The sequence below is a fragment of the Ascaphus truei genome, chromosome 2 (genome assembly GCF_040206685.1).
Source record: "Ascaphus truei isolate aAscTru1 chromosome 2, aAscTru1.hap1, whole genome shotgun sequence".
Classification (NCBI taxonomy): Eukaryota; Metazoa; Chordata; class Amphibia; order Anura; family Ascaphidae; genus Ascaphus; species Ascaphus truei.
In genome coordinates, this window is record NC_134484.1 from 84,326,643 (window position 1) to 84,340,141 (window position 13,499).

The 13,499-nt window shown below is 47.8% G+C and overlaps 1 protein-coding gene across 4 annotated transcripts in view; it reads right to left on the minus strand.

The window, feature by feature from the left end:
- Positions 1-13,499, minus strand: part of LOC142482401 (E3 ubiquitin-protein ligase RNF31-like) — a 78,986-nt gene that overhangs the window by 54,312 nt on the left and 11,175 nt on the right. For 3 of the 4 annotated variants that reach the window (XM_075583028.1, XM_075583031.1, XM_075583029.1), the window contains exon 3: positions 142-192. In XM_075583028.1, the coding sequence (XP_075439143.1) occupies positions 142-192 (51 nt within the window). Of the gene's footprint in view, positions 1-141; positions 193-2,858; positions 2,934-13,499 lie in introns of all 4 variants that reach the window. The other variant, XM_075583030.1, reaches the window with a different exon arrangement.

The following is a 13,499-nucleotide window of genomic DNA, read 5'->3' on the forward strand; positions in this document are numbered from 1 at the left end:
CACGGCAGCTGCTTTAGAAATACATCCTCATTTCATAGAAAAGTTGCAAAACAGGATTGCACGAATGATTAGTGTGATTTTGCAATAATTTTCAGAGTAACATGATGGTTCAAGCTTTTTCTTAATAATTAGAGGACTTACCATGGCACGCAACAGGAACGTTGAGATTAACCAATTTTCTTTCCAATCCACCTAAAATACACAAATATATATATTTCAAATTTAATACATACACTTGCAAATTTTATATATATATATATATATATATATATATATATATATATATATATATATATATATATATATATATATATATATATAACAACTGTAAATATTACTGTATGTTCATTTGCATGTCTTAGACAGGTCTGCAACCCTGTCTTTCCCCATTGTCACCCAGCATACAGCGCTTCCACTGCAGCAAGGGATTCTGGGAAATGACATGCAAATGAGCACTCAGTGCCACCTTTTGACTCAAGCTCGTATTACACAAGCCAATCCTCAAGCCAATGCATGCTGTTTTAAACACAGCTTTTGAACAGAGGCTGGGATGAGATGCAATATATATATATTGTGACAGATATGAGGGAATAGTAGTAAAAAGAGGATATTAAGGCCCTAAATTAGTGCAGGGTTTCTGCTCCACTCCACAGTTTGGAGATTTACCAAGGGGAATCCAGACCTGGACATCTAGCTCTCCCAGCTTTCACAGGACTGGAGCAGCTGATTGAGCAGGGAGATGATTAAAAGGTTGCTCTAAACAGAGCAGACTCCTTCTGCCCCTTACTTGTTTATGTTTTGTTCCTGTGGAGTTCTGGTAACATTATTAAAGGCCCTTGCTATCGAACCAGCTTGCACCCATCTGTTTCCTGCTCCCTGGTCCCAGTTCCTGCTCCTATGCCTTCCTGCAGCCGACGCATACCTGGATCCTGACTATTCTGCTTGCCGCCAGCCACCGAACCCTGCCTATGACCCAGATGATCCTTGAATTCCCTGCTGTTCCGGCCATCGAGGTCCTCTCTGCTCCTGGAGTCCTGTTACAGAAAGCAAATGCCACTTCTGGACCTCACAGGAACAAATCCTCTACCTGCTTGCTTCAGCAGACCCTTTCCTCGTGTTTTGGGGGAAGATAAGTACTTTCTTGGTGTTGGGAAATCCCATTTGATTATTCTAAAAGTTTTTTGCTGCAAAAGGGTTCAGCAAGATTTTTTTTGTGCCACTTTGTCCCTGAGAAGAATTCTGTAAAAAAAAAAAAAATTGCTTTTCCTGCAGTATCTATTATCGACACTTCAGACTCAGACTTTCTTTCCCTAGACAAGGCTTGTCTCTTTCTCTGCTTACCATGGTTGGACTACTGTTGTTTTACAGGGTTCCGTTTAAAAAAACAACGTACTTCCATTGTTTGTTTTTTGCTGTCTGTGATGTTCCTATTCCTGATTCTAAAGTTTTCAAAGTTCCTCTGTCTATGGTTTCCCCTGCAATTTATAACCTTTCTGTGACTGATTCCAAGGCCTCAAATGTTCTTCTGTCTTAGGTCTCCCAGTTTTTGCTTGATATGTATGATGTTCATTCCTATGCTTCTGCTTTAAAAACACATTTGCTCTTTACTGGTTTTCTTGGGGAAGTTGGTTTTCCCTATGTCTGAAACTGTGGCTCCCACTTTGAAATCAGTGAGCAATAAATGTGAACACAGTACTACTGATTCTTCAGAGTTTTTCCAGGCAAAGAGAATGAAAAAGGAGGTTTGTGTGTGTGTGAACAAGTGGGCACTGCACCATTAACAAATGCAGTCTGTGTTTGTATATACTGTGCTATGATATTTCTTGTTTTCCGGCTCAGAAGTAAGACTTTTGGAACACTTGAAGAGCTGTTAGACACGTCATATTTTTCACAATCTATGTTCAAAAATGGAAAATGTTATGGCAGATTGCAATTATAACATGTAGAAATAATACATTTTAGTGGTGTTTTTCGCACATTACCCCACCCCCGTCATGGCCCCACCCACCCCATCATGGCCCCGCCCACCGGGCACGTTTTGGCCACGACACAAAAAAATGCTCCCTACAGACCGCAGATTGCGATGAAGCGCCGTGCATGCGCCGCCAGGACACAAGGCGGGCGCGCCGGCACATACAGTGGGTTCTTAGCCTAAGTGCGTACTCCAAGAGAAAGAAAAGCATCAGTTGGAGAGTGCCATGGTGATCATTTCAAGTTAGCTGGAGAAGGCATACACTGATGCTGCCAAGGACCAGAGTTCCATTGATCAAGTTGGCCCAGCGCTGGAAGCATCTCTGAAAGAAGTTCACAGGCTTAGTACCAAGCTGGACAAGGGGACAATGAGGACCCTCCTTATGTTTTTTAACTTGGCTTGTATGCCGCAATAAAGTCTTTTTCTATTGCACCTTGCCTTTCAGCCTATTGTAATTGCAGTGCCCGTCCCACCATTTTTTCTTAGTACCAAGCTGGAAGCCTCTCAGGAGAGTATTCGCCACTTTGACTCAGAGGTGTGTTCATGGAAAGAGATCTTCGAAGGAATTAGCAGTGGTTTAGAAACTGTAAACCAAAAGTGCAAGAATCTGCAAGAAAATAATTCAGTTCTCTGTCCAGGTCAGTGATGGGGAAACGAAACTCCATGAATTAGAAGTGGAGAAGAGCCTATTGATACAAGATAGTCAAGGATGTAATTGGCACTGGAAGAAGCAGAGGGCGCCTTGGAAAAGGAAAAAGGCAATTCCCTGTGTGTTCAGTTAGAACTTTCTAATCAGAGCAGACTGTGAAAGAAAGAATAGAAGCATCCTAACATTTCAGAGATACCACAGGCCCTCATCCAAGGAAGGCTAGAGAAACAGCATTACCTGCGCAAACAATAGAGGGATGAAAATTTGCCACTTTTGTCGCCGGAATAAAGCAGCCTGCATTCTTCAGTCAATCTGGAGAAAGCAATAACAAAGGAGGAAATATGAATATCTGAAACAATGTGTGATTGTACTCAAATGCAGTCAAATGTTAGAAGGGTTCAGCAACAAAGACGCTACAGGAATATAAAGAAAGCTGCTTGTGTGATTCAGTCCAGATTCAAATCCTGCGTCCTAACGAAGCAAGCTGTGAGATCCTATAAATGCATTCACTATGCTGTATCAGTACTACAGTCTGCGTTCCACAAGAGGCTGGAAAGAAGCAGATTACAACAAAGTGGAATTCTGATCCAGTCATTCTATCGTGGCCACATGGTCCAAACCAGATTCCTTGTTACGAAGGCTATTCTGGAAGCCAGGGGTCATGTGTAAGATGATTTAGCCCAGATAGTATCAACTCAGCCCTCTTTTCCAAGCACAACAAGGTCTGTTTCTTTTCTTTACTTTATTTGTGGAAAGCAGGTAAAAACAGTCACTTGTGTAGAGGTATAGGTGTTGGGATAAAGTCTCTCTGTGTGTGCTTGGTAGTAAAGGTAGGTGAAAAGATAATCCTACCATACAGGAGTTTACAGCAGTGCTCACTCATCCAAAGTTAATGGTGGAAGAGGAAATGAGGGGCAGTGTGGGTAAAGGGAATAGTCTTGGGACAGACTATCCTTGAACCAACAGGAGGGGAGGCAAACTAACCCATTCTGGTGAGGATCTCAGAGGCTGCAGCAGCAGCTCACTGATTTCATGCCCAGAGGCAAGAAATGCAACATTGTTGCATGTCACGCAGGCACAGTATGTGTGTGCAAACTCCATGCAGCTGAGAATAAGATCTGACAGGCAGAAGCTGCAAAGGAGAGGGGGGGGGGGGGTGAATCAGAAATGTAGTTCTTGTTCCATGACACTACCCGTCTGGTATCTGGAGATACCACTATATAACTTGAATGTGTGGAACATATGTGCAATGCAAACAAACATAACAACATAATAATGCAAAGTCCATGTCCACATAACGAGGTGATACCGGCCGGTACCACTGGCGTTGAAATCCCTTGGCAAAGTCTTTTAGCAAAGGATGTTGGGTGGATGAACCGCTCCAGGTTTGCTGGTTGCACCACAATGTCTTTTTGTAAAGGTCTCTGGCACTGTTTCCTTTTAGCCTTGTGAGAGAACAGTCTTTTTGTCTCTGTAGTTTTACCCACAGAGTGCATCCCCTTGTAGGTATGCCAGTCGTGGTAGCCTGTCGCTCTATCACCTGGCGTTTGGCAGGAGATGGCTTTTGGCTCCTTGTGGAAGCAGAACAACACTCCTGGAAGACTGGTTGTCGAGTCTAGCACAGTAAAGAGGGCGTCGTTCAGGGAGACTCCCTGGAGCTGAGCGCTAGGGCTGAACACTACCCGGATTTGATCGGGTTCCTGAGGGTGGTAGGCCCCAGATGATTGGAGGTACCGGCATTCTTCACCTTCCTTCATTAGAGGTGCTGGCTTTACGTGGCCGGTAAGGAGTCTCTTCTGGATGAAGGCCACAAAGTTGCTTTTGGTCTCCGGCTCCCTTTGTGGGTTGCGGCGGAGCGAAGTGAGCCTAGAGATGGCAGGTTCTCTATTGTTCAGGAGGCATCTTTTTGGTGAACGGAATGGTAGCGGGTTCACCCAGCTGCCCGGTCCGTCTTTAACGAGCTCCTTGACTGTTAACCTCGGGAATCCTCTATCTTCCCTCAATGGTGTTTGTTTGTCGTCCCTTGTTGTCTGGAACGCTGTGCGCCATAGGTCATCGGTGCATTTCTCTTGCACGAGAACATCTCCACGTAGTTTGGTGAAACGCTTTTGTGTCTCTTTGTTGACTGCCATCGGGAGGTTATTGTCTCCCTGGACGTAACGAAGAACAGTCTCTTTTGCCCTAGTAAATCCCTTTATGAAATGTCTCTGTGGCTGTCTCTTTTTAGATGTGTGAGAGGACAGTCTTTTTGACACTGTGGCTTCACCTGTGGGGCGCAATCTTTTGCGGCTATGCCAGCCGTGGCAGCTGGTTGCTTTGTCACTTGATACTCTGTGGAGAGGAACAACTGTACATCTTAGTCGTGCCATTGCTCGCGAGAGGACTGTTTGATTGTTTATTGCCTTTTGGACGATCCCTTTGTCGGTCACCTTTGGGAGGTTACTTTCTTCCTTCGGTGGAATCGACTCATCATCCTTAGCTGTCTGGACTGCTGAGCATCCCAGGCCATTGTCACATCCCCCTGATGTGAGGATGTTTTTGTTGATCTCAGGGGTATGACCTTGTCTTTTCCCTTCACTTGGCCCTTCAGTCACTTGGAGATGGCCAAGACATGGTTCAGAGAGAGATGTGTGTCCACATTCTGTCACCACCGTTCTGCGGGCATCAACATAGTCTTGCCCGTGCTCTTTGTTGGTGCATGCGTTGCCCACTATCACCCATCCTAGGTCAAGTCTTTGGGCGTATGGTGCGTTGTGGGTCCGTTATGCTGTTTACGGACTTTATGTCCCCTCATGATGTCCCTGCCGAGCAGCAGCAGGATCTTGGCGCCTTGTTCTACCGGCAGGATGATGTTGGCTATTCCTTTGAGGTGGGGGTAATGGCGTGCCACGTCTGGTGTGGGAATCTCGTCCCTGTTTGTGGCCATGTGGTTGCACTCGATGAGTGTGGGAAGGGGCATATTCACTTTGCCGTCTATTGAGCATATGGTGTAGCCATTCACTCTTCTCCCTGTGGTGTCCATTCGCCCTGCGCACGTTCTGAGAGTGTAAGGAGAAGCACCGTCTTGTATGTTAAACATGTCGAAGAACTCTGACCTGACCAGTGATCGGTTGCTCTGGTCGTCGAGGATTGCGGACATCCGAATAGCCTTCTCAGGTTGTCCCTGGGGGTGTACTGCGACAAGGCATATTTTTGAGCAGGACATTTTGTCACCTTCTTTTCCGCAAACCTCGGTGCGCTGAGATGTGACGGATGTTGGCTCTCCTTCTTCTTACTCCCCGCCATGCTCCGCTACGGAGGATGGGTTGTGGAGTTGGTGGAGTGTCAGCGCCTCTGGGTGTAACGATGTCACGTGCTTGTCACTTTCGCACACTGTGCATTTGATCTCTTCTTTACAGTCTCTGGCTAGGTGAGTCGTGGAACCGCAGCACCTGAAGCAAACTCTGAATTCTCCAAGTAACCTTTTGCGTTCCTCTAGGAAATTCATCCTGAACCCAAAGCACTTGTTAAGTGGGTGTGGCTTCTTGTGTATGGGACATTCCTTGTTTGGGTCCCTCGGTTCCTTGTCTCTGGCGACCGACTGATCGGGAGTAGTTTGGGTCGTGGGAGGCACGTCCGTCCTGTGGACCGAGATGGGTGTTTGAGTGTTACCGTATCTCGCCACGGGTCTCTCATTCCTTAGGCTTCTTGCACTGTGTGTGGTTTGCGCACCTAAGATGAAACTGGGATCGTTCCTTGTCCTTGCCGCTTCGCGGATGAAGCTCACGAAGAATGAGAATGGGGGGTAGACGACTTGCTCTCCCTTTTGTATTTGGAGCCTTGTGAGATCCATTTTTCTTGGAGGTTGAAGGGTAGCTTCTCCAGGATGGGTCTCACTCCACGAGCTGAGTCTAGGGCATTGAGACATATTAAGGAATGTTCTTTCCTTGCGAACTCCAGTTCTTGCAGCAGGTCCCCGAGCTTTCGTAACTTCGAGTAGACTTTAGTTGTGATCTTGGGGAAGCTGTTGACTCTTTTGAAGAGCGAATCCTCGACTGCTTCGGGGCTGCCGTAGGACTCTTCTAGCCTTTCCCACACTAGGTCAAGACCTACTTGGGGTTGGTGCGCGTTTGCCACCCGAAGTCTCTTCGCGTGCTCCCTGGATTCGTTCCCCAGGAACTTGAATAGCAGGTTGAGCTCTTCCCTTGCTGAGAAGTCCAAGCTGTGGATTGCGTCTTTGAACGTTAACTTCCACGTCCGGTAGTTCTCAGGGGGGTCGTCGAAGCTGATGAGTCCTGCTTGCACCAGGTCACGCCGGATCATGTACTTGGCTATGTCTGTCAGGCCTGAGGCATCGGCGTGTTTGTCCCGTTCTGAGGTAGTTGCTGGGAGGGTCCGTGCGGTCGCCTCTTCCTTGGCGTGGACGCGTGATGGCTGCTGGCCAGTGTGAGGGGCTGTTCTCTCCCGTGTGGGTGTACCTGGATTGCGAGCCTGTTGTGGTGCATCCGTGTGCGCGCTGGCATGTGGTTCACTGTTGCGGCTGTGGCTATCCCAGGCAGCGTGTACCATTGAAGGAACAGCGTCTTCTCCTCGTGGACCTAGCAAGTCTTCGGTGTCTGTGGAGTCACTCCCTCCGTGTAGAGATGGCGCGCTGGTGTTTACACTGAAGAGGCTCCTTACGTAGTCTTCAGTGCGTTGGGCTGGATCCTCTGAGGCTATCCGCCTGTACGGTTGCTCCCCGCCGTCCTGTCTCGCGGCTGCTTCTAGGACTTCAGCTTGGGCTATGGCGGCGGCGGCTTCCTTCTCTTGATTTAGGGCCTCTAGGTTGACGTCCACCTCTGCCCTTTTTAGTTTCATGACTGCTTCTTTCTGAGCGTATGCGGCCCTGGCACGTGCAGCCTCTGCGGTGGCTCGCGCCTTGGTGGTGTTTGCGCTTGCGCTTGACGCGTGAGATTGCGCTGATCTTGCTGACCTTGATGAGTGCCTGGATGCACTTGAGCGCTGCGATGCGGTCTCCAGGAGGAGCTCTTTTCTCTCGCTTTGGGTGTCTGCGATGGCAGTTCGCACGCGGCTGTCACGTGTCAAGTCAATATTGTGCTGTAAGTCCCTTTCTTGCAGGCTTTCACCGGTGTTAGCCCTGGCCAAGTAAGTGACGTATGCCTCTGACAGCCCTTGGTAGCATGAGTGGTCTATCTTTAATTGAGTTATTGCCTGCTCGAGCTGTTGTACAGAATTGCCAGCGCCGGCGACATTGCGTATCCCAAGTGTGGTAGTGTTCCAGGCCAACTCTAATTTAGCGCGGTGCGCTTCAATGTCAGTCTCGTATTTTTCGCGGGCCTTTTGTGTCAGTGTGACTGTCCGTTTGGGCCTTGCCTCTGCCTGCGCCTGTTGCAGTTGTGCAGCGGTCTCTGTGTCTGAGTGATCGCTTTCCTGCGTGATGTCTGGTGAGGCTCTGAGTTCTGCCATGCTGTAGGTGTGTGTAGGCCTTTAGCCAGTGCGTGTGGCGTGCAGTCTTTTACCTTTGTCAGCGATGGGCGTCTGTCTCAGATGATGCCGAGCGGTGTCCTGCAGCGTGCAGCGTAGGGGTAGCTGTACTCACAGGTGTCCGGTGGCTCTGACCCGTGTCCTGGCGGGTGTCCGGTAGCGTGGCCCTTGATGACGCTAGCCGTGGGGACATGCGCAGGGGTAGGTGAGATGGTGGCTCCTCACTATGGGGCTGTGCAGAGGGTGAACTCAGACAGAGAAATGCAGTTAGGTTTTGTGTAAGAAGCACTGTTTGTTTGCAAAGCTGCTGTGCAGTGTAGGCTGCTGCTTGTCTGTTAAGGCTGCAGGCTGTGTGCAGTTAGAGCTACTTGGTGCTTCTTTGTCTGCAGAGACTGCTCTGTTTTATCATGGAGTCTGGAGTAGCAGCTCCTGTAAGTGTCTGTAAGGCACACGATATCTTTTCACTATTCTGGAATCCAGGGGTCATGTGTAAGATGATTTAGCCTAGATAGTGTCAACTCTGCCCTCTTTTCCAAGCACAACAAGGTCTGTTTTTTTTCTTTACTTTATTTGTGGAAAGCAGGTAAAAACAGTCACTTGTGTAGAGGTATAGGTGTTGGGATAAAGTCTCTCTGTGTGTGCTTGGTAGTAAAGGTAGGTGAAAAGATAATCCTACCATACAGGAGTTTACAGCAGTGCTCACTCATCCAGAGGTAATGGTGGAAGAGGACGTGAGGGCAGTTTGGGTAAAGGGAATAGTCTTGGGACAGACTATCCTTGAACCAACAGGAGGGGGGGGGCAGACTAACCCATTCTGGTGAGGATCTCAGAGGCTGCAGTAGCAGCTCACTGATTTCATGCCCAGAGGCAAGAAATGCAACATTGTTGCATGTCACGCAGGCACAGTATGTGTGTGCAAACTCCATGCAGCTGAGAATAAGATCTGACAGGCAGAAGCTGCAAAGGAGAGAGGGGGGTGAATCAGAAATGTAGTTCTTGTTCCATGACAAAGGCTGCTGCAATCAAGGTTCAGTTGGTAACAACAATGAAAAAAACATCACTGGTTATTCAGCTGTGTTTCCGTCTCAATTAATTAATGCACCGAGAAAGAAAGATGTAATGGGATACAGTCGGAGCTGGTGAGAGCTCAGCCAAGGTTGAACTGCTGGAAATCGATAATGCTGAACCAGATGCAGACAGGCATGCCAGCAATAAGGAAGAGATGACGGCACAATACCTGGGGAAATTCATGGTCAAACCTGTGGAAGAAGAGTTGGAGCGAGAAGTCCTCAGCGGGGGTGAGGAGAATAATCCCCTCACTGATTTTTATGAAGCACCTGTTGCTGTTTTCTGCGCCATTTTTGTAAAGATAAGCACTTTGCCGGTCAGTAGACCACCAGAGGAGGGCCACCTCGAATCTGCCCATGTAGGACATCCTGCTGATCTGGGAGGGTCGTCCGAAGGACCTCCCTCAAGAGGGAGAAGTAATTCAAGAAAAGCCCTGACATATTTCCCTAAGTCTCCATCTCTCCCAGTTTCTTTGTCTTTCCACTGGGGTGTGCTGCTGTTTTCTGTCTGCTCTGGGTTTTCCTCTGTCTGTCTCCTCCTAGGTACTCCTGTCTTCTGTCTATGTCTGCCTTATAGTTTCCTGGTTCCTGCACCTCCTTGCCTTTGCTTTGTTTGTGTCCAGACACCTTCTGCTTCTGCCACTGATCTGTTTCTGTTTTGTTTCTGTGGAGTTCTGGTAATATTATTAAAGGCCCTTGCTATTGAAGTAGCTTGCCCCGTCTGGTTCCTGCTCCCCTGCCCAGTTCCTGTCTTCCTGTCTGGACCCCGACGATCCTGTTGACGGCTGCCACCGAACCCTCCCTGTGACCCCGACGATCCTTGCATTTCCTGCTGTTCTGGCCATCGAGGTCCTCTCCGCTCCTGGAGTCCCGTGACAGATTCTATGACTTAAACAGAGATTTTAATCTTTGTTTAAGGCATAGAATCCTTTTGTAAATCAGTATTGCTGATTTGAGGAAGAGAGGAAAACTCTCGAAAGCTTGTCCTATGACATAAATTGTTAGTTCAAATAAAAAAAGGTATTACCTAATAGTGTACTCATTTATATCGCATCTGGACTAACACAGCTATTTCCGTATATATATATATATATATATATATATATATATATATATATATATATATATATATGTAACGGGTATTCCACCCCACCCAATCTCATATATAGTGTGGGTGAGTAGAACATGTAGTGTTACCGGTGTGGTGCGTATACCTGCAGGCTCACAGGAGGTCTGAGCCTCCACTAATGAGAGCCTGGGGTGAATCCTCTGGAACGGATCTTCTTTCAGCGCCTCCACCTATGTAGGATTCTATGGAAATGTAGAATGACCCTACATAGGAACCCAATCAGAAACCACACACACAGTGATTATATAATAACTAAGGACTTTACTAACACACATATAACACATTACATAACATCATAACCTTATGCAATACTGGAGCACCTTCTGCCCAATGTCCGGTGTTCCCACCCAGTGTCCTGTAACCCCCACCCAATGTCCCGTACTCCTACGGAGATCGTGGGTGACTGCGCAGTCACTAAATTAATAGGCCTGTTGGTGCACATATAATACAGAGGTACCTTCCGAGCACTCCGATGCTCGGGCCTGCAACACTCTTCTCAAAGGGTCAATCGGCGAGGACTCCTCCAACCGAACTCCTGCACTTGTGGACCGCTAGGGCGGTCCACTCGGGAACACAGTCTCTGTGGACCCCAACGTGGGTCCAACCGCTTTCCGGGAACAGCAACCGCCGCTATCCCTATCTATCCCTAAAGTGACAGGAACCCTAACCTACGGCCTGTCCCTGATGAACCGTAACCTGAGGTGACTTGGGGAAAACTCCTAGGGCCTGCGGGGGTTAATAACCTACCCCCCCTCTCCTAGCTACCCAAGTCCTATCTGTAACTCACTAACTACTCCTAACTCCTAACACTAACACGCCTGCAGCCGACACACAGATCTCACAATCAGCCTGCAGACAGTAACACACGCTGCACACACACTGCACTCATTACATGCAGCGTCACATGCAACACTCAACACAGCAACCTGGAACCCGCAGCAATTATCCACTGCACGCACTCTATGCCTATTTGCCAGTGCGCACAGCACTACCAGCTGTGGCACTGCCAAACCTGCACCTTACACACACTAAGGGTGACCTCCCTATCTAGGGCCGTCCCTTTTCAGTTACCCACTAACCTGGTGGGGAGTTGGGGCCTACCTGGAGGGTGTGGGTAACTATCTGGATGCAGGAGCTGCACTCACTCCCTGCATCCTTCCTTCCCCTTCTGCTCCGCTGCTCCAACTGACGTGACCAAAGCCCGGGAAATGTATCTATTCTCCCGGGCTGAGAATCCTCCAGCCCTATTGGCCGCTATGAGGCACCTGGTGCCTGTCTCCCTATGCCTCCTGGGAGTTGTAGTTCCCAGGAGGCTGCTACAGCATTGGGGCCGCGTGCACGCTTCTCCTGCGCATGCGCGAACTACTAATGGCCGCCTCACTGTTTCCTGCTCTGTCCCTGCCTTTGGGGCTCTTCCTGCCCTCGCGCGATCACTGCGCATGCGCGAGTCTCTCCGCAATGGCGGCGCCCTCTTCGCTAGCCGCCGGGACCGCAGCAACGCGATCGCGGCCTTAGCAACGGCCCGATCGCGTCCCCGGCAACCAGCCTGCTCGTGGGGATAGCAACCTACTCCCTGCTCCGGCCCCCACCGTTGGAAGCAGCCGTCGGGTCCGTCGCTAGCTCCGGCGGCACCCGCGACCGTGCTGCACCAAGGGAGGGGGGTCTCAAGGAGCTGCTGGAGACCAGGGTTACATATATATATATATATATATATATATTGTGATGTATTGAAGCAAAAGGTGTTTGAGGGGAGGTACATAGGACCCAGCACCTTACAGGGTGTGTTCCCTTCCCTCTCACCTGAGCCCTAATTAATTAGCTGCAAGGTTAAAGACAGCAAAGGCAGTATCCTGGGGCTGCTGCTGTGCTGATCTGAAGGCACACACACAGACAGCCCTGTGACAGACTGCAAAGGTAAGCTGCAGGTACAGTGTCTAAAGTGGGGAAAGAGTTTAGTTCTCCCACTGTTAGTGGGGAAAGAGTTTAGTTCTCCCACTGTTAGTTAGGGACTAAGCTGTGTTAGCCAGAACTCCTGAAAGGAGTTAGGTTTTTGTTTCTGTTTTATGTTATGAGTTAACCCTGTTCCTGCTTTGTACCTTGTAAATAAACCCTCCTGTGCACAAACACTACGTTTTCCTGCCTTTGATCTGGATAAAAGAGACTGCAATGTGGTGTGGGCATCACAATATATATATATATATATATATATATATATATATATATATATATATATATATATATATATATATATATGTACTGTGGTATATATATATATATATATATATATATATATATATATATATATATCACAGATCACAGTACATATATTTTTTTTACATAATGCTAACAATGTATGCACATACAAGAAAGAGATAAAAATATGCATAGTTCTGAAACAATAAATGCATATAGAAGTAAGTGTTATTAGTAGTGCTAGAATGGGCATCCACTACTGGGGCTATGGGGGAGGTATTAGCTGTATTGCTGCAAAGTCTAGAATATATTATGAAGTGCTTTTCTGACAATATTTACAGCACAGGTTTTTTTATTTATCTGATTATAGTATGCTGTTTAAGAGGTGCTCACCTGGTGAAGTTATACCCTGCTTAAATCTTTTCAATGGCAAGATGTCCACTGCAGAATATGCTGGCACTTTACGAATAAACGATAATCATCTTAGTACCAGGGTGATATGATCCCTGATACCGGTGTCACGTGTCTCTGGATCTCTGTCCCTGGCCAGAACAGGAGAGCAGCCACAAAAGTGCTTGATGACTGCATTCGTGTTTTGCACATTGGTATACGATGTTTGCAGTAATATATAATCAGTGGCGCAATTCTGTGGGGCAAAAATCTGATTTTTGTTTCTTTGATATACAGGCATACCCCGCTTTAAGTACACTCACTTTAAGTACACTCGCGAGTAAGTACATATCGCCCAATAGGCAAACGCCAGCTCACACATGCGCCTGTCAGCACGTCCTGAATAGCAATACTGGCTCCCTACCTGTACCGAAGCTGTGCACAAGCGGGGAGGCTATAGAGCCTGTTACACATGCGTTATTTTATATCAGTTATGCACGTATATGACGATTGCAGTACAGTACATGCATCGATAAGTGGGAAAAAGGGAGTGCTTCACTTTAAGTACATTTTCGCTTTACATACATGCTCCGGTCCCATTGCGTACGTTAATGTGGGGTATGCCTGTATACAGTA